At 38.7% G+C, this 25,349-nt stretch overlaps 1 protein-coding gene across 1 annotated transcript in view; it reads left to right on the top strand.

Moving 5' to 3' along the window:
• Nucleotides 1-25,349, top strand: part of ENPP1 (ectonucleotide pyrophosphatase/phosphodiesterase 1) — a 309,412-nt gene that overhangs the window by 142,287 nt on the left and 141,776 nt on the right. Inside the window, 5 exon segments of the mRNA XM_053710676.1 lie at nucleotides 1,724-1,803; nucleotides 2,178-2,297; nucleotides 9,519-9,628; nucleotides 15,810-15,875; nucleotides 17,370-17,442. Coding sequence (XP_053566651.1) covers nucleotides 1,724-1,803; nucleotides 2,178-2,297; nucleotides 9,519-9,628; nucleotides 15,810-15,875; nucleotides 17,370-17,442 — 449 coding nt within the window.

The following is a 25,349-nucleotide window of genomic DNA, read 5'->3' as shown; positions in this document are numbered from 1 at the left end:
AAACAAGCTTCTGTCTAGCAAAGTTTACGCTCAAGTTGGAGCGCTAACTAGCACTGCCCACTTGTAATATAGCCAATTTTCAATTTGCAGCATTTTGAAAAGCTAGACTAAAGGTATCGCTTTTTGTCCTCACTAGAAGCGTTTCATGCCCCTTTAATTTAGTGCAATTTAAATGTTGCAGAATTTTCTTGTTAAAAATATTTACAGATGTTGTTTATTATATGTGCTTGCTTTTTATTGTATATTTGTTTGTTAGATAAAACTGGAAAAAACATTTCTATATTGAGCACAGGCTACATACTGATTTAAAAAAAAAAAGTTTTATTAATGTACAATATAACAATTACATTCTAAAGCAGCTGTACCACCTTTTTGGTATGGATTGTTTCTATTTGAGTTATTGTAACATTGTTACATCTCAATAAACGAGATACTGTATTACTCTTCTCTGGAGTCTGTAGTGATTTGGACGACTATGATTATTTAAAGTGAAGGTAAACTTACCTTCTATTCGATCGAGTATTTGATTTTTTGGCCCCAATCAATAGGAGTTTAATTCATAATTTTTTTCCAGTCTTACTGTAAACCAAGATATTGCCGCTTTACAAATTCGACCGGCTTTTTTTTTATTTTTTTTTTAGTCTTGATGACGTTTTTAGCTTGGCCAATTGAAAATCAGGCCGGCCAAGGAGGCGGATGACGTTGGATGACAGCCGCCTAACGGCCAGATTTTCAATAGGAGAAAATAAAATTGTGATCAAGAATAAAAAAAAAACGGGTCAAATTTATAACGCGCTGATAACTATTTATAAAGGCAATAACTTTGCTTAAAATAAAATTGAAAGAAATTGATTAATTAAACTCCTATTGATTGTGGCCAAAAAACAAAATACTCTATCGAATAGAAGGTAAGTTTACCTTCACTTTAAAGCAATATTATTATGATATGAGATTAAAAAAATTCCAATGTGATTTTTTTTAATAAACATAAACTATTATGATTTGTATTCTCTATTAAATTTAAGCCTTTTAAACCATTTGAATGAGATATTTAAATTATTATAATTAAAGGGACATGAAACAATTTTTTTTTCTTTCATGATTTAGAAAGAGCATGCAATTTTAAACAACTTTCCAATTTACTTCTATTATCCTATTTGCTTCATTCTCTTGGTATCATTTGTTGAAGGAGCAGCTATGCACTACAGGAAGCTAGCTGAACACATCTGGTGAGCCAATAGCAAAATACATTTATGTGCAGACACCAATCAGCAGCTATCTCCCAGTAGTGCATTGCTGGTCATAAACCTAACTAGGTATGCTTTTGAACAAAGATTATCAGCGAAACAAAGCAAATCCAATTAGTCGTAAATTGAAAAGTTGATTAAAATCACATGCTGCATCCAAATCATAAAATAAAAAAAATGTAGGTTTCATTTTTTATTTTTTTTTAACCTGTAGTCTAGAAGCCTACTTATTAACAGGATTATGTTTTCACTGAGCATGGCAACCCAATGCTTTTCACAGGTGTCATATTAATGTAAATAGTCATAATCATGAGCTACTCCAATATCATTCATGTAAAGCAAATTATGCTTGAAGCATTTTTCAGCACCTGTTGCAGGTTTATTTTTATGTATAGTATAAGAAACAGATCAGGTAACTTCTCTAATTAAGTTGAAGTGGATTTGCTAAGCTAAAGTTCATTCATTTATATTTGCAGGTAAATGTGGAACATATACTCCTGCTTTAAGACCAGTTTATCCATCAAAAACATTTCCCAATCACTACAGTTTAGTGACTGTAAGTAATATTTTCTGCTTCTTTTACCCATAATTGATGTATGAAAGCAATGATCTGTCATGCTCCAGGGCAGCTCAAACTTCAGTAAAATTCTTCCATTCAACTTAATTTTATGCAAATCAATGTTAACTTTTTCTATTGAATATTACATTATAATATCAACCATGACATTTATATTTTAACATTTGATTGTCAATTCATAAAGTCTGTAATTAGAGGAAAATCATCAAAACATGTTTCACAATTTTCGCAAGATATAACATTTCTGTGACTAATTTTTAATTCTTGGTTTATAATTTACATTGGCGTTCTTATTAGGAGTGGAACCGTAGTAAAGGAAATAGATTGATGATAAACTGTGCTTTCTATTGCAGGGACTTTACCCAGAGTCTCATGGCCTTGTTGACAATAAAATGTATGATCCTAAGAGAAATGCAATTTTTACCCTTGGAAACAAAGAGAAGTTTCACCCTTCATGGTATCAAGGTGAACCTGTATGTATCATCAAAGCTAGAATGTTTACAAAAAAAAAACTGTAAATAATGTTTTTTTCTTCACTGATCCATTATGTAGTAAATAGCTTTTTAATATAGACAGGGTCTAAAAAAACCTGAAAAAAATATTAAACGTATGTATGAGCCTCAAGTTACATTGCATGGGATCCTCATTTTCTCTCCTTTCTTCATCTCATTGTCTTCTGTAAATTTAAGTCAATGACCACAGAGAGGGTCACTATTTGGACTTTGCTAGAACTTCTTTCTGTCATTTGTCTTTTATACTATATTTTTACTGTGGCATTAACACTTTTTAATCTTTCTTATTTTAATCATACTGCAAAAAAGTGTATATACACAGTATATGTGTGTGTATATGTAGGTGTGTGTATATATATATATGTGTATATATATATATAAAATGTGTGTGTATGTGTATATATATATATATATATATATATATATATATATAATTATGTGTGTGTGTATATATATACAATGTGTAATCAAAGAATACTCTGGATAGTTGGTGCAGTAAAAATACAGAAATACATAGTTCGATAAGGTGTCTGATGCGTATCAAGCGTTGCAATAAAATGCAGCAGTGACTGATAGTTCATATATTAAAGTTCATATATTAAAGTGTTTTGGTGCCATAAACATCGGTGAACTCAAAATACACTTGAACTCACTGTAAACCACTGGCCTTGTAGCCGATCTTACCGGACTTCTGCTTTCCCCTCACGAGCACGGGCATATTAGTATACCTCTCCAAGTGCTCACAGGTCTTCACCGGCGTGGCTTGGCGTACTCATGGATCCGCTGTATTACTCTGAAGTCACTGTATTCCGCCCATCTCCATCATAGGGTCATCTCCTCCAACAGCATACGAACACCTGCTCACACCTTCCCACACAAGCCAAAATCAGCGGACAAGCTGGCAGTGCAATAGGCAACAAAAAAAAACATAGCGTCCGCTGCAATGTCGATTTAAAATTAGACTTTTATATACATAATAGGTAAAACAGGCTGACCAAGGAAGCTGGCAGCAACATGCACACAAAGAAAGATGGTGTGGCACTGTTGGCTTACGCGTTTCGGCTGAGAGCCGTAATCCTAGCCTGCAGTGCCAAGTGTCACACCAGTTTAAGTAATTACAATTCGTATCCTATTGGATAATAAAGTTAAAAGCAACACCTACTTTCTGTGATACAAATTAACACTTTAAATACCCACAACCGAATACAATGCTAGATACTTAGTGGCTGAAATCTCACTTAAAGAACGTTAAAGAGAATACATTAATAAGTGAAATGCCTACATAATATGATATAATGAACAGCTCTAAAATAAGCATTATTGGAAAATGTCTAGTTTAATAGAGAGTGACAGGGCAAATGAAATTAGAGGAACCTTTTACAGTTCAGATAAATGAAGTAGGGACAGTAAACAATAGTTTACTAAAGCAATATTAAAATAGTCAAAGGGCATAATATTAGATTGCAAAAGCAATATTATATGCGTTATAGGGGATAGAGACTGCCAATGGGTCATGATAAAGACTCTTAATGGGTAAAGACAAAATTAGACATATGAACAATCCGCAAGTGACTATAATATTCAGAATATGTTTAGTATTATAATATGGGGAAAATTATGATAATACATAATTGCCACTTGGGCTTCAATCTCATCTAGAAATAGTAATGGAATCAAGTGGGGGATAAACTTACCACCAAACTCACGACTAAATGTCCTCCCATAAAGTCAAGCTAGTAATAGAGTCTAGAACTGACCCCCTAGACAAATAGGAGATATTATTCCCATGTGTTCATAATGTCATATTTAGAGTTTAAACCTTTGGGGATCCTTGTTCCCAATGTAAAAATCCAGTATGCTTTTCTCTTCTCCAGAATGTAGTCAATATTGCCACCCCTTTTTGGCTTGACAATTTTCTCAATAGCACACCATGAAAAAGTGGCGAGATTACCACCATCAAAGACCCCAAAGTGTTGGACAATGGGGGTGGTGGACCTTGTGGTCGTGAAAGAAGAGAAATGTTCCCTAATTCTTGTATTGATATCCCTGGAGGTAAGTCCATCATACTGGACTTTACACTGAGCATATTCTATGAGGTAAACCACATATTTGGAAGTGCAGTTCAGACATGATTTTATATTATACACTTTCCCTGTCACAAAACTAGAGAACACAGTCGTAACTTTTACATAGTCACATGGTTTACATGGCCACAGCTGTACATGCCCAGATGTTTCAACCATGAACTCGTGCTTGTTTCTCTGGCAGGTAACATAGTGGGAGATAGAATGGATCCCAATGTGGGGCCCTTTTTATAGGAGCATCTTAAGCCCTTTTCCACAGTCTCAACCAATTTATCATCTGCCTTCAAAATCTGGAAATGTTTACGAATTATAGAACTGAGGGAATTGACTACTATGACTTGTGACAAGTCACCCCTTCAAATTGATTTATATTGTTATTCTTAGGGGAGTTAAGTTCCAAGAGACTCTCTCTCGATCTGGCAGACACTGATTTTTTTGCTTTTAATACGGCATGATGAGGATATTCCTTTGTTTGAGTCTTTTTTCCAGATCGATGACGAGTTTATTGAAATCATTAAAATCAGTTTTGTTTTAATCTGATAAACTCTCCTTTCGCTATAGCCTGAGGGACATGTCTGGGGTGGCAACTTGTGTCATGCAGTACAGAGTTGCCCCAAATAGGTTTTCTATAGGCCTTAGTTTTGATATTACCATCTATTTGCCCTACTAGGGTCACTAAATAATTGATGGACTTCATATTAAGTTCATATGTACATTCTAGGCCCATGTCATTTATATTTAGATAGTGACAGAATTCTATGATCTGTATATCCGAACCAGTCCAAATGAACAGCAAATCGTCTATATACCTCTTATACAAGGATATATGACAACGGAAGGGGTTACCATCCCCAAAGATGTGGAAAAACTCCCAAAAACCAAGAAATAAATTAGCATGTGAGGGGGCGAACTTCGCCCCCATGGCTGTTCCACATCTCTGGAGATAGTAAACCCCTTCAAACAAAAAATAATTGTGGGTTAAAAGAAAACCCACAACCTTCACAAGATATAAAGTGTTCTAGAAAGAAACAAATGGCCTCAAGTCCCTTATTGTGGGGGATACATGAGTATAACAAAACTGCATCCACGGTTAACCATTTAGAATCCTCTGTCCACTTAACTTCTTGTATCATCTGTAGCTCATTTTTGGTGTCACGTAGGTGTGAGGGCAAACACATTACTAGAGGCTGAAGAATGCAATCTATCCATTCGGAAAGATTACAGAGTAGGGAATCAACCCCACTCACTATTGGACGACCTTTGACATTTACCAGGGACTTATGAACCTGTCTCTAAGTTCTAAAGCAAATGTATGAGTGGGGTCCCCTTTTAATATGGAATATTCATCAGTATTACTCAACTGTCTAAGGGCTTCTGTTACATAGCAGTCACGATCCATGACCACGGTCATTCCCCCTTTATCCGCCTTGCGTATAGTAATTGTGTTATTCTCCTTGAGTTCTTTAATAGCTTTTCTCTCATTTAGACTCGTTATGTTTATGGGATAAATTATTATCTTTAAGTAATACCAAATCTCTCTCAACTCTACTGTAAAAAGTTTCAATGATGTTCCCACGATTATGAATAGGATAGAATGTAGATTTCTTTCTCAGTGTTGGACCTCTGTAATCTTTCCGAATGGATAGATTGCATTCTTCAGCCTCTAGTAATCTCTTTGCCCTCACACCTACGTGACACCAAACATGTGCTACAGATGATACAAGAAGTTAAGTGGACAGAGGATTCTAAATGGTTAGTTGTGGATGCAGTTTCGTTATACTCATGTATCCCCCACAATAAGGGACTTGAGGCCATTTGCTTCTTTCTAGAACACTTTACTGATTATACAGAAGAATTTAAAGTATATCTTGTAAAGGTTGTGGGTTTTCTTTTAACCCACAATTATTTTTTGTTCTAAGGGGTTTACTATCTCCAGAGATGTGGAACAGCCATGGGGGCGAAGTTCGCCCCCTCATATGCTAATTTATTTCTTGGTTTTTGGGAGTTTTTCCACATCTTTGGGGATGGTAACCCCTTCCGTTGTCATATATCCATGTATAAGAGGTATATAGATTTGCTGTTCATTTGGACTGGTTCAGATATACAGGTCATAGAATTCTGTCACTATCTAAATATGAATGACATGGGCCTAGAATTTAAATATAAACTTAATATAAAGTCCATCAATTATTTAGACCTGACCCTAGTAGGGCAAATGGATGGTAATATCAAAACTAAGGCCTATAGAAAACCTATTTGGGGCAACTCTGTACTGCATGGCACAAGTTTCCACCCAGACATGTCCCTCAGGCTATAGCAAAAGGAGAGTTTATCAGATTAAAACAAAACTGTTCTGATTTTAATGATTTCAATGAACTCGCCATCGATCTGGAAAAAAGACTCAAACAAAGGAAATATCCTCATCATGCAGTATTAAAAGTGAAAAAAATCAGTGTCTGCCAGATCGAGGGAGAGTCTCTTGGAACTTAACTCCCCTAAGAATAACAATATAAATCAATTTGAAGGGGTGACTTTTGTCACAAGTCATAGTAGTCAATTACCTCAAATATGTTCTATAATTTGTAAACATTTCCAGATTTTGAAGGCAGATGATAAATTGGTCGAGACTGTGAAAAAGGGTTTAAGATGCTCCTATAAAAAGGGCCCCACATTGGGATCCATTCTATCTCCCACTATGTTACCTGCCAGAGAAACAAGCACAAGTTCATGGTTGAAACTGAACTGCACTTCCAAATATGTGGTTTACCTCATAGAATGTGCTCAGTGTAAAATCCAGTATGTTGGACTTACCTCCAGGGATATCAATACAAGAATTAGGAAACATTTCTCTTCTTTCACGACCACAAGGTCCACCACCCCCATTGTCCAACACTTTGGGGTCTTTAATGATGATGGTGGTAATCTCGCCACTTTTTCATGGTGTGCTATTGAGAAAATTGTCAAGCCAAAAAGGGGTGGCAATATTGACTATATTCTGGAGAAGAGAGAAGCATACTGGATTTTTACATTGAGAACAAGGATCCCCAAAAGTTTAAATTCTAAATATGACATTATGAACATATGGGAATAATATCTCCTATTTGTCTAGGGGGTCCGTTCTAGACTCTATTACTAGCTAGACTTTATGGGAGGGCATTTAGTCGTGAGTTTGGTGGTAAATTTATCCCTTACTTGATTCCATTACTATTTCTAGATGAGATTGAAGCCCAAGTGGCAATTATGTATTATCATAATTTTCCCCATATTATAACACTAAACATATTCTGAATATTATAGTCAATTGCGGATTATTCATATGTCTAATTTTGTCTTTACCCATTAAGGGTCTTTATCATGACCCTTTGGCAGTCTCTATCCCCTATAACGCATATAATATTGCTTTTGCAATCTAATATTATGCCCTTTGACTATTTCAGTATTGCTTTGGTAAACTATTCTTTACTGTCCCTACTTCATTTATCTGAACTGTAAAAGGTTCCTCTAATTTAATTTGCCCTGTCACTCTCTATTAAACTAGACATTTTCCAACAATGTTTATTTTAGAGCTGTTCATTATATCATATTATGTAGGCATTTCACTTAATAATGTATTCTCTTTAACGTTCTAAGTGAGATTTCAGCCACTAAGTATCTAGCATTGTATTCGGTTGTGGGTATTTAAAGTGTTAATTTGTATCACAGAAAGTAGGTGTTGCTTTTAACTTTTTTTTATTATCCAATAGGATACGAATTGTAATTACTTAAACTGGTGTGACACTAGGCACTGCAGGCTATGATTACGGCTCTCAGCCGAAACACGTAAGCCAACAGTGCCACACCATCTTTCTTTGTGTGCATGTTGCTGCCAGCTTCCTTGGTCAGCCTGTTTTACCTATTATGTATATTAAAGTCTAATTTTAAATCGACATTGCTGCGGACGCTATGTTTTTTTGTTTGTTGCCTATATATATATATATATATATATATATATATATATATATATATATATATATATATATATATATATATATATATATATATATATATATATATATATATATACACACACTTTACATTTAAAGAATATCACTTTTGCAAAGGCAACTTTTTGTTGTTTCTGTATGAAATACTTCTACAGATCTACAGCTCTGCTTTTTACCAATAATATTTAATTTTAGCTATTAATTCTAATCTCAAACATCCAATACGTATATGTACTATAATATCTCAAGTCCAGCCACTTCAATTTCTTTTTCATCACTAGCTATAGTTTGCATTTCCTTGTCAGTCAGTGACACTTGTTTGCATGATGCAAGGCTCTGTGCTAATCTTTATCTTTAACATTACATCTGTTTTATACTTGTAGCTTTCAACTTGGGAACTTTTAAGTCCTTTAATCGGCCTTAACTGCATTTAGTCCTTTGGTCATGGCTAAAATTCTTATAAATTATTACCTCATTCTTCTAAGTATTTGTCAAACCTGCAACACCTCTAAATGGTTAAAACTATTCAGTTCCTTCCCTTCTCAATACTCAGACGTTTAACACTGTCACTGCTTGAAATATTTAGATAACATTTTTAGTGTGCAGTGGGTTTTAAGGGAGGAATAGAATTGTTTTTCCTGTTGGCAATAGAATAGTTTCAGAAGGAAGATATATGTTGGAAGTAAAACAAGTTAATAATTACAAAAAATATTATTATTTTATTATTAAATGTATTTATTAAAAATATACCATTATGGTAAAAGAAAGTTGTGTTATATATTGTGTTTATAATTAAAAATAAATAGTTAAGTTTAACAATGTGCAAGTTAGCATATGTAAAACTGAATATAATCTGTCAAGGTAATTCAAATGATATTTTTCAGTGTGTTTTATTATAAAAAAAAAATAAGCATTATTTTGGTATATGGTATTATTTTTAGCTGTTTTTGCAGATATGTTTTACTAATATAAAAACAAAATCCTTCTTTATTCTTGGATTTCCCACTCATGGATGTGTCTTAATCTGTCAAAATTGTACAGCATTCACCCTCTCTCTGGTAGTGTTGTGTTTTTGTTTGTTGTGTTGTTATAACAAATTATCTTAATATTTACAGATATGGAACACTGCTATAAAGAATGGCTTAAAAGCAGCAACGTTTTTCTGGCCTGGATCAGACGTTAATATAAGCGGGATCTATCCAAACATTTATCAAGTATATAACAGGTACAAATTAATTTTAACTTGTATTAAAAACATTAGCATTGGTCTTCTTGCCCAAATGCCAAATACACACATATATGACAAAAGTTCATATCAATTTGGTTAAATGGAAAAAGAAAATGCTTGCCCTTTACTAGATTATGTGCTGCCTTTAATTCCCATAATGTATCACTTTTAGCTTTTGCTATACTTTATACTTGTAATATATTTTTATTTTATTTGTTTATTTTTCAATTTATATTTTACTCCCTGACACAGTGATGTATTATGCAGTTGTTTACTTTTTCTCAAATTTTTTTTTGTGTGTGTTTTTTCTCCAACATAGGTGTGTCCGGTCCACGGCGTCATCCTTACTTGTGGGATATTCTCTTCCCCAACAGGAAATGGCAAAGAGCCCAGCAAAGCTGGTCACATGATCCCTCCTAGGCTCCGCCTACCCCAGTCATTCTCTTTGCCGTTGTACAGGCAACATCTCCACGGAGATGGCTTAGAGTTTTTTAGTGTTTAACTGTAGTTTTTCATTATTCAATCAAGAGTTTGTTATTTTCAAATAGTGCTGGTACGTACTATTTACTCAGAAACAGAAAAGAGATGAAGAATTCTGTTTGTATGAGGAAAATGATTTTAGCAACCGTAACTAAAATCCATGGCTGTTCCACACAGGACTGTTGAGAGCATTAACTTCAGTTGGGGGAACAGTTTGCAGTCCTTTGCTGCTTGAGGTATGACACATTCTAACAAGACGATGTAATGCTGGAAGCTGTCATTTTCCCTATGGGATCCGGTAAGCCATGTTTATTACGATTGTAAATAAGGGCTTCACAAGGGCTTATTTAGACTGTAGACATTTTTTGGGCTAAATCGATTGATATTAACACTTATTTAGCCTTGAGGAATCATTTATTCTGGGTATTTTGATATAATTATATCGGCAGGCACTGTTTTAGACACCTTATTCTTTAGGGGCTTTCCCAAAGCATAGGCAGAGTCTCATTTTCGCGCCGGTGTTGCGCACTTGTTTTTGAGAGGCATGGCATGCAGTCGCATGTGAGAGGAGCTCTGATACTGATAAAAGACTTCTGAAGGCATCATTTGGTATCGTATTCCCCTTGGGTTTGGTTGGGTCTCAGCAAAGCAGATACCAGGGACTGTAAAGGGGTTAAAGCTTAAAACGGCTCCGGTTCCGTTATTTTAAGGGTTAAAGCTTCCAAAATTGGTGTGCAATATTTTCAAGGCTTTAAGACACTGTGGTGAAAGTTTGGTGAATTTTGAACAATTCCTTCATGTTTTTTCGCAATTGCAGTAATAAAGTGTGTTCAGTTTAAAATTTAAAGTGACAGTAACGGTTTTATTTCAAAACGTTTTTTTGTACTTTCTTATCAAGTTTATGCCTGTTTAACATGTCTGAACTACCAGATAGACTGTGTTCTGAATGTGGGGAAGCCAGAATTCCTATTCATTTAAATAAATGTGATTTATGTGATAATGACAATGATGCCCAAGATGATTCCTCAAGTGAGGGGAGTAAGCATGGTACTGCATCATTCCCTCCTTCGTCTACACGAGTCTTGCCCACTCAGGAGGCCCCTAGTACATCTAGCGCGCCAATACTCCTTACTATGCAACAATTAACGGCTGTAATGGATAATTCTGTCAAAAACATTTTAGCCAAAATGAACCCTTGTCAGCGTAAGCGTGGATGCTCTGTTTTAGTTACTGAAGAGCATGACGACGCTGATATTAATATCTCTGAAGGGCCCCTAACCCAATCTGAGGGAGCCAGGGAGGTTTTGTCTGAGGGAGAAATTACTGATTTAGGGAACATTTCTCAGCAGGCTGAATCTGATGTGATTACTTTTAAATTTAAATTGGAACATCTCCGCATTTTGCTTAAGGAGGTATTATCCACTCTGGATGATTGTGAAAATTTGGTCATCCCAGAGAAACTATGTAAAATGGACAAGTTCCTAGAGGTGCCGGGGCTCCCAGAAGCTTTTCCTATACCCAAGCGGGTGGCGGACATTGTTAATAAAGAATGGGAAAGGCCCGGTATTCCTTTCGTCCCTCCCCCCATATTTAAAAAATTGTTTCCTATGGTCGACCCCAGAAAGGACTTATGGCAGTCAGTCCCCAAGGTCGAGGGAGCGGTTTCTACTTTAAACAAACGCACCACTATTCCCATAGAGGATAGTTGTGCTTTCAAAGATCCTATGGATAAAAAATTAGAAGGTTTGCTTAAAAAGATGTTTGTTCAGCAGGGTTACCTTCTACAACCCATTTCATGCATTGTCCCTGTCACTACAGCCGCATATTTCTGGTTTGATGAACTGATTAAGGTGCTCGATAGTGACTCTCCTCCTTATGAGGAGATTATGGACAGAGTCAATGCTCTCAAATTGGCTAATTCTTTCACTCTAGACGCCTCTTTGCAATTGGCTAAGTTAGCGGCTAAGAATTCTGGGTTTGCTATTGTGGCGCGCAGAGCGCTTTGGTTGAAATCTTGGTCGGCTGATGCGTCTTCCAAGAACAAGCTACTAAACATTCCTTTCAAGGGGAAAACGCTGTTTGGTCCTGACTTGAAAGAGATTATCTCTGATATCACTGGGGGTAAGGGCCATGCCCTTCCTCAGGATCGGCCTTTCAAGGCAAAAAATAGACCTAATTTTCGTCCCTTTCGTAAAAACGGACCAGCCCAAGGTGCTACGTCCTCTAAGCAAGAGGGTAATACTTCTCAGGCCAAGCCAGCTTGGAGACCAATGCAAGGCTGGAACAAGGGAAAGCAGGCAAAGAAACCTGCCACTGCTACCAAGACAGCATGAAATATCGGCCCCCGATCCGGGACCGGATCTGGTGGGGGGCAGACTCTCTCTCTTCGCTCAGGCTTGGGCAAGAGATGTTCTGGATCCTTGGGCGCTAGAAATAGTCTCCCAGGGTTATCTTCTGGAATTCAAGGGACTTCCCCCAAGGGGAAGGTTCCACAGGTCTCAGTTGTCTTCAGACCACATAAAAAGACAGGCGTTCTTACATTGTGTAGAAGACCTGTTAAAAATGGGAGTGATTCATCCTGTTCCATTGAGAGAACAAGGGATGGGGTTCTACTCCAATCTGTTCATAGTTCCCAAAAAAGAGGGAACGTTCAGACCAATCCTAGATCTCAAGATCTTAAACAAATTTCTCAAGGTCCCATCTTTCAAGATGGAAACCATTCGAACTATCCTTCCTTCCATCCAGGAAGGTCAATTCATGACCACGGTGGATTTAAAGGATGCGTATCTACATATTCCTATCCACAAGGAACATCATCGGTTCCTAAGGTTTGCATTCCTGGACAAACATTACCAGTTCGTGGCGCTTCCTTTCGGATTAGCCACTGCTCCAAGGATTTTCACAAAGGTACTAGGGTCCCTTCTAGCTGTGCTAAGACCAAGGGGCATTGCAGTTGTACCTTACCTGGACGACATTCTGATTCAAGCGTCGTCCCTCCCTCGAGCAAAGGCTCACACGGACATCGTCCTGGCCTTTCTCAGATCGCACGGCTGGAAAGTGAACGTGGAAAAGAGTTCTCTATCCCCGTCATCAAGGGTTCCCTTCTTGGGAACAATTATAGACTCCTCAGAAATGAGGATTTTTCTAACAGAGGCCAGAAAGACAAAGCTTCTGGACTCTTGTCGAATACTTCATTCCGTTCCTCTTCCTTCCGTAGCTCAGTGCATGGAAGTGATCGGGTTGATGGTAGCGACAATGGACATAGTTCCTTTTGCGCGCATTCATCTAAGACCATTACAACTGTGCATGCTCAGTCAGTGGAATGGGGACTATACAGACTTGTCTCCAAAGATACAAGTAAATCAGAGGACCAGAGACTCACTCCGTTGGTGGCTGTCCCTGGACAACCTGTCACGAGGGATGACATTCCACAGACCAGAGTGGGTCATTGTCACGACCGACGCCAGTCTGATGGGCTGGGGCGCGGTCTGGGGATCCCTGAAAGCTCAGGGTCTTTGGTCTCGGGAAGAATCTCTTCTACCGATAAATATTCTGGAACTGAGAGCGATATTCAATGCTCTCAAGGCTTGGCCTCAGCTAGCGAGGACCAAGTTCATACGGTTTCAATCAGACAACATGACGACTGTTGCGTACATCAACCATCAGGGGGGAACAAGGAGTTCCCTAGCGATGGAAGAAGTGACCAAGATTATTCTATGGGCGGAGTCTCACTCCTGCCACCTGTCTGCTATCCACATCCCGGGAGTGGAAAATTGGGAAGCGGATTTTCTGAGTCGTCAGACATTGCATCCGGGGGAGTGGGAACTCCATCCGGAAATCTTTGCCCAAGTCTCTCAACTTTGGGGCATTCCAGACATGGATCTGATGGCCTCTCGTCAGAACTTCAAAGTTCCTTGCTACGGGTCCAGATCCAGGGATCCCAAGGCGGCTCTAGTGGATGCACTAGTAGCACCTTGGACCTTCAAACTAGCTTATGTGTTCCCGCCGTTTCCTCTCATCCCCAGGCTGGTAGCCAGGATCAATCAGGAGAGGGCGTCGGTGATCTTGATAGCTCCTGCGTGGCCACGCAGGACTTGGTATGCAGATCTGGTGAATATGTCATCGGCTCCACCTTGGAAGCTACCCTTGAGACGAGACCTTCTTGTTCAGGGTCCGTTCGAACATCCGAATCTGGTTTCACTCCAGCTGACTGCTTGGAGATTGAACGCTTGATTTTATCGAAGCGAGGTTTCTCAGATTCTGTTATCGATACTCTTGTTCAGGCCAGAAAGCCTGTAACTAGAAAGATTTACCACAAAATTTGGAAAAAATATATCTGTTGGTGTGAATCTAAAGGATTCCCTTGGGACAAGGTTAAGATTCCTAGGATTCTATCCTTCCTTCAAGAAGGATTGGAAAAAGGATTATCGGCAAGTTCCCTGAAGGGACAGATTTCTGCCTTGTCGGTGTTACTTCACAAAAAACTGGCAGCTGTGCCAGATGTTCAAGCCTTTGTTCAGGCTCTGGTTAGAATCAAGCCTGTTTACAAACCTTTGACTCCTCCTTGGAGTCTCAATCTAGTTCTTTCAGTTCTTCAGGGGGTTCCGTTTGAACCCTTACATTCCGTTGATATTAAGTTATTATCTTGGAAAGTTTTGTTTTTAGTTGCAATTTCTTCTGCTAGAAGAGTTTCAGAATTATCTGCTCTGCAGTGTTCTCCTCCTTATCTGGTGTTCCATGCAGATAAGGTGGTTTTACGTACTAAACCTGGTTTTCTTCCAAAAGTTGTTTCTAACAAAAACATTAACCAGGAGATTATCGTACCTTCTCTGTGTCCGAAACCAGTTTCAAAGAAGGAACGCTTGTTGCACAATTTGGATGTTGTTCGCGCTCTAAAATTCTATTTAGATGCTACAAAGGATTTTAGACAAACATCTTCCCTGTTTGTTGTTTATTCAGGTAAAAGGAGAGGTCAAAAAGCAACTTCTACCTCTCTCTCTTTTTGGATTAAAAGCATCATCAGATTGGCTTACGAGACTGCCGGACGGCAGCCTCCCGAAAGAATCACGGCTCATTCCACTAGGGCTGTGGCTTCCACATGGGCCTTCAAGAACGAGGCTTCTGTTGATCAGATATGTAGGGCAGCGACTTGGTCTTCACTGCACACTTTTACCAAATTTTACAAGTTTGATACTTTTGCTTCTTCTGAGGCTATTTTTGGGAGAAAGGTTTTGCAAGCCGTGGTGCCTTCCATTTAGGTGACCTGATTTGCTCCCTCCCTTCATCCGTGTCCTAAAGCTTTGGTATTGGTTCCCACAAGTAAGGATGACGCCGTGGACCGGACACACCTATGTTGGAGAAAACAGAATTTATGTTTACCTGATAAATTTCTTTCTCCAACGGTGTGTCCGGTCCACGGCCCGCCCTGGTTTTTTAATCAGGTCTGATAATTTATTTTCTTTAACTACAGTCACCACGGTACCATATGGTTTCTCCTATGCTATTATTCCTCCTTAACGTCGGTCGAATGACTGGGGTAGGCGGAGCCTAGGAGGGATCATGTGACCAGCTTTGCTGGGCTCTTTGCCATTTCCTGTTGGGGAAGAGAATATCCCACAAGTAAGGATGACGCCGTGGACCGGACACACCGTTGGAGAAAGAAATTTATCAGGTAAACATAAATTCTGTTTTTTTAAAGATCTGTCCCATTTGAAGAGAGAGTTATGTCAATTCTTAAGTGGTTGCAGCTGCCTGAGAATGAGAGGTAAATAATAAACAATGTTGCATTTTATGCATTGAGTCATTTATTTATTATTTATTTATTTGGCATCAGTACGTTTCTATATTTGTTATTTATTCAAAACTCTTCTTATGTTGTACATGCTTCTTTATTCGTGTTAATTTGCAGTTTTGTTGCAGGGACTAAAAACATTTTTTTTCTTGGGTTAATCTAAAAAGGGCCAGTTTACAAGTTGAGCGGTATTTAACGCTCTCGCTCGCACGCTAACACCTCTGAAAATATTTTTTTTTTGCGCATGTCAGGTAGCGCTCGTATTACAAGTTGAAAGTAAAAAAGGTTTTGCTCACACGCTAACATGATGCGCACAATTAGCCGAAGTCACAATATGGCGCTTGCGATAACTTATTCCCCCATACAAATCAATAGAGCAAAAAAAAGTGGACACCCTACTCGCACGCAAACCCGATCACATATTCTCGTGTGCTAACCCGACATGAGAATATGCCTGTTTCACATTCCAATGTTCTTCACATAGCAGAATATATTCTATTTATTTATAAGTACATATTTCTATATAAATCTGATGTTTATTTGCTAAAATATATATTTATACCAATATATCTAGATGTGTATATACAGATATATATATATATATATATATTTTTTTTTTAAATACATAGAACATATTCTGCTATGTTCAGAACATTGGAATGTGAAATATTTACAGTAAATAAACAGTAAATTAAATTGCGCTAGTTTACCTTCAACTTGTAATACGAGCACTACATCTGACATGCGCAAACAGTCGCAATAAACCCTTTTTCCCTTGTGCGTAACTGTTAGCGTGCCACTAGTAATCGGATCCAAAGTGTTTTAAAAATGATTTATTTTTTTAATAAATGTAAGTTTCCTAAAAAAAGAACTACTTTTAGTTTTCATGCTACTCCACTATTACTTGATTTTTCTAATCTCTAATCACTGTCTGTCACTTTGCAAAAATGAACTAGTAATATTTCTATTTTTTAAACTATTTTTACTTGACAGCATTTTTTCACACCTGCCTAAAACTTTTGCACAGTACTGTAGATGTGTATATGTTTGTATGTGTATGTATATAATCATTTTAGTACAGGTTCATTAGTTTTTGATATATCAAAAAACTGAAATACATTTTTAAATCTCCTGTCTTTTAATGCAACTAAAGAAGATAATGTACCTATAAAGATTTTGGTATGTACCCCAACCTCTCTTGGGGCTGTAGAAAGAAACACATTATTCAAAGATTAATTACAGGAAAAGCAAATAGTAATATTACATTCCAGAGTTAATGTCACTGTGTTAAACAGCATGCTTAATGGACAAGTTTGATTTGATGTCCCTATAATAATGCGATACAAAGAGAAAAATGATTGCTAATGTTATGTTGATCCAGCCCTTTTAATTTTAAATTGGTTTACAATGTTATGACTGACAAAATAATTGACAAGTGTGTGTCATTCTTGGTACTGTTTGATTTAGACCACACTTTTACACTCTGTATTTAGAAGAACCTGATTCTTCCGGACACACTTATGGTCCAGTCAGCAGTGAGGTAAGTCATTTTATTAATTTCCATATTATGTTAAGGAAATAAATGCTAGATTAGACCTTATCAGAACTTCTACAGACTTTTCTTTGCTCACTATGAAAGCCAGTTTACCAAATGTGTTTATATTTGTTTAGTTCCACCTCCAGATCAATAAAAAGAAATAGACAGTTTCACTTGTGGGAGTTATATAGGAGATCAGTGGCCATGTTCCCATTCTCTAAACATATTATAGGGAATGCCGTGTTCACAAATGCTCATTGCAGATAAACCTTTTTGAGATTTACTGTTGTACATAATACATTTCCAATCTTTGTGCCCATCTTTCAGACTAGCTTTTGTACCATTACATTTTACTGCAGAACTTTGAAAGCAGCAATGCAGATGCATAATTAAAGCTGGGTTCTAGAATTCCTGCAGGACTAAAAATACTGCAGTTAGAGATGCATTTTGTGGGATCAGAATTCTGAACTGTATTTGTCGCTGCTCAGCTTATGGGGGGAGGTGGTTATTGTTTTTAGTAAATCATTATGGTGATTGCTAGTGTTCATGTTAGCCACAATGTATTTTGGATGTGTGATCTCATTTCAGTCTCTTTAGTTTGGCATCAACAATATAAAACCATGTTGGTGGCAACAGAACAAAGCAGTATTTTTTTATTGGAAGATATTTGTTTCAAATACAACGGAAGAATATTTTATGTAGACAAATGTAAATTTCAGTCCTGCTCATCCTTTGGAAAACTATAACTTCCATTCATGGCAAAGCGTTAAACTGATGAAATAATAAATAGTGGAAAAAATACTAAAAAGCCATGATAGGGACTAGCCCAGTCGTGCTGCTGGATACAACAAGGCTTAGTTATAAAACAAAGTAAAGGAAAGAACATCCCCCTAGCACTCAGAAGGAATAATACAAAATAGTAATCACATATAGGTCTCCACCCTTATGTAAGGGGTTGCATTTAAAACATAACTTTTATTCAAAAAGTAATTAAAAAGACAAATAAAACACCATTAAAAGATATTAAAATGAGTATAAAGGCATGTTCGGTCCTAATAACAATACATACCATATAATAGCCAATCAAAAAAATATGACTAATTTCAGACAAGTACAAAAAGGGTAATTATCACCATTGAACTGGGTCACATGAAACAAAAGATCCCAGGCTATTTGTGACTCATAAGCCTTCCACAGGAGCATAGGGGATTGGCAATCTGCTAATCTCACGTGTGTCAACAGCACAATTATTTAAAAAAATGGGTATTCCCGTACTAATCTGAATATAATAATAACAAAATTATTTACTAGGTTTCAAATGTTAAGTCTTGAAAGTCCTCAGCCAGAACCGAACCACGGCAGAAATGACCTGACGTACATTTCACAATGCTGTTTTATCAAAGGCAGTGTCATTCAGTGTGTTCCAATTTTAAATGTAATTGAACAGCCAATAGCATTAATCGTCATATATAACCAATCAAAATGATGCTACGTATCGTCCATTCATCACTGACCACTCAAGTCACTTCATACATTTGTTTCTATAGGCCTCCAATCAGAGGTGTTGATATGCATTAAACGTTTTATTATTTTGACTGCAACAGAGATAAACTGTCAAATGTACATATGATCAAAGGATACCTCATAATGTTATTATAACACATCAGTCTCATCATTCTTATATTGCCGTTTCACTTAAACTATACGTTATTATCAGTGGGAGGAGACGTATACAGCCATTATTAAGATTGCTGATATCGGCGAGAAAAATCTTGCTAAGGCTATACCGTGGCGCAATAGAATCATGTGCAAATGTAACAAATACATGATTCAATGAAAACAATAGTGCATATATCCACTGTGATCGGATGACAGTAAACACTCCGCCCCACGTGGGCTATGTCATTCTGACAGCTGAGATTAATAGTGGATTGGCTCTCATCAATTGGGTCTCCTCCCACTAATAATAGCATATAGTTTAAGTGAAAAGGCACATTGCTCTTCTACCAATGAGGTGACGGTTTCACCTCTAAACCAATAGCTGTGCATGTCATCTGACAGTGTTAGAGGTGGAAACGATACCTTATTGGTAGAAGAGCACTATGCTGTGGGCAGCCGGAGGCTCTGACTTTAGCGAGGTGCCACGGCACATACAGGGTGAGTTTAGCACGCTTTTTTACATACAGTAGAGGATTAGTGAAACTCAACATTATTTTTATTGATGGTAAATCCTAGCATTTTTTTTAAACACTTGGATTTACCATCACTTTAAGGGATCTACTGAATAAAAAGTACATATAAACATACATACACATAGAATTAGTTGGCATTTTGATTTGTGGTGCACAGATTATATAACTTTTACTCAGGTCCTTTATCTGTATACGTGTGAGTAATATTATTTACAGAAAATGCATTTGCATACTGCTGCTCTTTATGATCTGCAGATGTAATTAGAAGAAATATAGTGCTTGCCTCTTATAGCCATGCACATAACAATAATTTGTATTATCATTTTGTATTTATAGCTAGATCAACATGTCAAATTATTTTAGATTTATTTTGTATGTCTCTTAGTGGTGTTTCTGTGCTTTGTAAATTATGATTTTTTTTTTTTTAATAATAGCATATGTTTCTCCAACATAGGTGTGTCCGGTCCACGGCGTCATCCTTACTTGTGGGATATTCTCTTCCCCAACAGGAAATGGCAAAGAGCCCAGCAAAGCTGGTCACATGATCCCTCCTAGGCTCCGCCTACCCCAGTCATTCTCTTTGCCGTTGTACAGGCAACATCTCCACGGAGATGGCTTAGAGTTTTTTAGTGTTTAACTGTAGTTTTTATTATTCAATCAAGAGTTTGTTATTTTAAAATAGTGCTGGTATGTACTATTTACTCAGAAACAGAAAAGAGATGAAGATTTCTGTTTGTATGAGGAAAATGATTTTAGCAACCGTTACTAAAATCCATGGCTGTTCCACACAGGACTGTTGAGAGGAATTAACTTCAGTTGGGGGAACAGTGAGCAGTCTCTTGCTGCTTGAGGCATGACACATTCTAACAAGACGATGTAATGCTGGAAGCTGTCATTTTCCCTATGGGATCCGGTAAGCCATGTTTATTAAGATAGTAAATAAGGGCTTCACAAGGGCTTATTAAGACTGTAGACTTTTTCTGGGCTAAATCGATTCATTATTAACACATATTTAGCCTTGAGGAATCATTTAATCTGGGTATTTTGATAAGATTATATCGGCAGGCACTTTTTTAGACACCTTATTCTTTAGGGGCTTTCCCAAATCATAGGCAGAGCCTCATTTTCGCGCCGGTGTTGCGCACTTGTTTTTGAGAGGCACGACATGCAGTCGCATGTGTGAGGAGCTCTGATACATAGAAAAGACTTTCTGAAGGCGTCATTTGGTATCGTATTCCCCTTTGGGCTTGGTTGGGTCTCAGCAAAGCAGATACCAGGGACTGTAAAGGGGTTAAAGTTAAAAACGGCTCCGGTTCCGTTATTTTAAGGGTTAAAGCTTCCAAATTTGGTGTGCAATACTTTTAAGGCTTTAAGACACTGTGGTGAAATTTTGGTGAATTTTGAACAATTCCTTCATATTTTTTCGCAATTGCAGTAATAAAGTGTGTTCAGTTTAAAATTTAAAGTGACAGTAACGGTTTTATTTTAAAACGTTTTTTGTACTTTGTTATCAAGTTTATGCCTGTTTAACATGTCTGAACTACCAGATAGACTGTGTTCTGAATGTGGGGAAGCCAGAGTTCCTTCTCATTTAAATAAATGTGATTTATGTGACAATGACAATGATGCCCAAGATGATTCCTCAAGTGAGGGGAGTAAGCATGGTACGGCATCATTCCCTCCTTCGTCTACACGAGTCTTGCCCACTCAGGAGGCCCCTAGTACATCTAGCGCGCCAATACTCCTTACTATGCAACAATTAACGGCTGTAATGGATAATTCTGTCAAAAACATTTTAGCCAAAATGCACACTTATCAGCGTAAGCGCGACTGCTCTGTTTTAGATACTGAAGAGCATGACGACGCTGATAATAATGGTTCTGAAGGGCCCCTAAACCAGTCTGATGGGGCCAGGGAGGTTTTGTCTGAGGGAGAAATTACAGATTCAGGGAACATTTCTCAACAAGCTGAACCTGATGTGATTACGTTTAAATTTAAGTTGGAACATCTCCGCGCTCTGCTTAAGGAGGTATTATCCACTCTGGATGATTGTGACAATTTGGTCATCCCAGAGAAGCTATGTAAAATGGACAAGTTCCTAGAGGTCCCGGGGCTCCCAGAAGCTTTTCCTATACCCAAGCGGGTGGCGGACATTGTAAATAAAGAATGGGAAAGGCCCGGTATTCCTTTCGTCCCTCCCCCCATATTTAAAAAATTGTTTCCTATGGTCGACCCCAGAAAGGACTTATGGCAGACAGTCCCCAAGGTCGAGGGAGCGGTTTCCACTTTAAACAAACGCACCACTATACCCATAGAAGATAGTTGTGCTTTCAAAGATCCTATGGATAAAAAATTAGAAGGTTTACTTAAAAAGATGTTTGTTCAGCAGGGTTACCTTCTACAACCAATTTCATGCATTGTCCCTGTCGCTACAGCCGCATGTTTCTGTTTCGATGAGCTGGTAAAGGCGGTCGATAGTGATTCTCCTCCTTATGAGGAGATTATGGACAGAATCAATGCTCTCAAATTGGCTAATTCTTTCACCCTAGACGCCACTTTGCAATTGGCTAGGTTAGCGGCTAAGAATTCTGGGTTTGCTATTGTGGCGCGCAGAGCGCTTTGGTTGAAATCTTGGTCAGCTGATGCGTCTTCCAAGAACAAGCTACTCAACATTCCTTTCAAGGGGAAAACGCTGTTTGGCCCTGAATTGAAAGAGATTATCTCTGATATCACTGGGGGTAAGGGCCATGCCCTTCCTCAGGATCGGCCTTTCAAGGCCAAAAATAAACCTAATTTTCGTCCCTTTCGTAGAAACGGACCAGCCCAAAGTGCTACGTCCTCTAAGCAAGAGGGTAATACTTCTCAAGCCAAGCAAGCTTGGAGACCAATGCAAGGCTGGAACAAGGGAAAGCAGGCCAAGAAACCTGCCACTGCTACCAAGACAGCATGAAACATTGGCCCCCGATCCGGGACCGGATCTGGTGGGGGGCAGACTCTCTCTCTTCGCTCAGGCTTGGGCAAGAGATGTTCTGGATCCTTGGACACTAGAAATAGTCTCCCAAGGTTATCTTCTGGAATTCAAGGGGCTTCCCCCAAGGGGGAGGTTCCACAGGTCTCAGTTGTCTTCAGACCACATAAAAAGACAGGCATTCTTACATTGTGTAGAAGACCTGTTAACAATGGGAGTGATTCATCCTGTTCCATTAGGAGAACAAGGGATGGGGTTCTACTCCAATCTGTTCATAGTTCCCAAAAAAGAGGGAACGTTCAGACCAATCTTAGATCTCAAGATCTTAAACAAGTTTCTCAAGGTTCCATCGTTCAAGATGGAAACCATTCGAACAATTCTTCCTTCCATCCAGGAAGGTCAATTCATGACCACGGTGGATTTAAAGGATGCGTATCTACATATTCCTATCCACAAGGAACATCATCGGTTCCTAAGGTTCGCATTCCTGGACAAGCATTACCAGTTCGTGGCGCTTCCTTTCGGATTAGCCACTGCTCCAAGGATTTTCACAAAGGTACTAGGGTCCCTTCTAGCTGTGCTAAGACCAAGGGGCATTGCTGTAGTACCTTACTTGGACGACATTCTGATTCAAGCGTCGTCCCTTCCTCAAGCAAAGGCTCACACGGACATCGTCCTGGCCTTTCTCAGATCTCACGGATGGAAAGTGAACGTGGAAAAGAGTTCTCTATCTCCGTCGACAAGGGTTCCCTTCTTGGGAACAATAATAGACTCCTTAGAAATGAGGATTTTTCTGACAGAGGCCAGAAAAACAAGACTTCTAGACTCTTGTCGGATACTTCATTCCGTTCCTCTTCCTTCCATAGCGCAGTGCATGGAAGTGATAGGTTTGATGGTAGCGGCAATGGACATAGTTCCTTTTGCGCGCATTCATCTAAGACCATTACAACTGTGCATGCTCAGTCAGTGGAATGGGGACTATACAGACTTGTCTCCGAGGATACAAGTAAATCAGAGGACCAGAGACTCACTCCGTTGGTGGCTGTCCCTGGACAACCTGTCACAAGGGATGACCTTCCGCAGACCAGAGTGGGTCATTGTCACGACCGACGCCAGTCTGATGGGCTGGGGCGCGGTCTGGGGATCCCTGAAAGCTCAGGGTCTTTGGTCTCGGGAAGAATCTCTTCTACCGATAAATATTCTGGAACTGAGAGCGATATTCAATGCTCTCAAGGCTTGGCCTCAGCTAGCGAGGGCCAAGTTCATACGGTTTCAATCAGACAACATGACAACTGTTGCGTACATCAACCATCAGGGGGGAACAAGGAGTTCCCTGGCGATGGAAGAAGTGACCAAAATCATTCAATGGGCGGAGTCTCACTCCTGCCACCTGTCTGCAATCCACATCCCAGGAGTGGAAAATTGGGAAGCGGATTTTCTGAGTCGTCAGACATTGCATCCGGGGGAGTGGGAACTCCATCCGGAAATCTTTGTCCAAATCACTCAACTGTGGGGCATTCCAGACATGGATCTGATGGCCTCTCGTCAGAACTTCAAAGTTCCTTGCTACGGGTCCAGATCCAGGGATCCCAAGGCGGCTCTAGTGGATGCACTAGTAGCACCTTGGACCTTCAAACTAGCTTATGTATTCCCGCCGTTTCCTCTCATCCCCAGGCTGGTAGCCAGGATCAATCAGGAGAGGGCGTCGGTGATCTTGATAGCTCCTGCGTGGCCACGCAGGACTTGGTATGCAGATCTGGTGAATATGTCATCGGCTCCACCATGGAAGCTACCTTTGAGACGAGACCTTCTTGTTCAAGGTCCGTTCGAACATCCGAATCTGGTCTCACTCCAGCTGACTGCTTGGAGATTGAACGCTTGATCTTATCGAAGCGAGGGTTCTCAGATTCTGTTATCGATACTCTTGTTCAGGCCAGAAAGCCTGTAACTAGAAAGATTTACCACAAAATTTGGAAAAAATATATCTGTTGGTGTGAATCTAAAGGATTCCCTTGGGACAAGGTTAAGATTCCTAAGATTCTCTCCTTCCTTCAAGAAGGATTGGAAAAAGGATTATCTGCAAGTTCCCTGAAGGGACAGATTTCTGCCTTGTCTGTGTTACTTCACAAAAAGCTGGCAGCTGTGCCAGATGTTCAAGCCTTTGTTCAGGCTCTGGTTAGAATCAAGCCTGTTTACAAACCTTTGACTCCTCCTTGGAGTCTCAACTTAGTTCTTTCAGTTCTTCAGGGGGTTCCGTTTGAACCCTTACATTCCGTTGATATTAAGTTATTATCTTGGAAAGTTTTGTTTTTGGTTGCAATTTCTTCTGCTAGAAGAGTTTCAGAATTATCTGCTCTGCAGTGTTCTCCTCCTTATCTGGTGTTCCATGCAGATAAGGTGGTTTTACGTACTAAACCTGGTTTTCTTCCAAAAGTTGTTTCTAACAAAAACATTAACCAGGAGATTATCGTACCTTCTCTGTGCCCGAAACCAGTTTCAAAGAAGGAACGTTTGTTGCACAATTTGGATGTTGTTCGCGCTCTAAAATTCTATTTAGACGCTACAAAGGATTTTAGACAAACATCTTCCTTGTTTGTTGTTTATTCCGGTAAAAGGAGAGGTCAAAAAGCAACTTCTACCTCTCTCTCTTTTTGGATTAAAAGCATCATCAGATTGGCTTACGAGACTGCCGGACGGCAGCCTCCCGAAAGAATCACAGCTCATTCCACTAGGGCTGTGGCTTCCACATG

This window comes from Bombina bombina, chromosome 4, assembly GCF_027579735.1.
Source record: "Bombina bombina isolate aBomBom1 chromosome 4, aBomBom1.pri, whole genome shotgun sequence".
Classification (NCBI taxonomy): domain Eukaryota; kingdom Metazoa; phylum Chordata; class Amphibia; order Anura; family Bombinatoridae; genus Bombina; species Bombina bombina.
The sequence above is the reverse complement of the archived record's forward strand: the minus strand, read 5'-3'. Positions and strand labels throughout refer to the sequence as shown.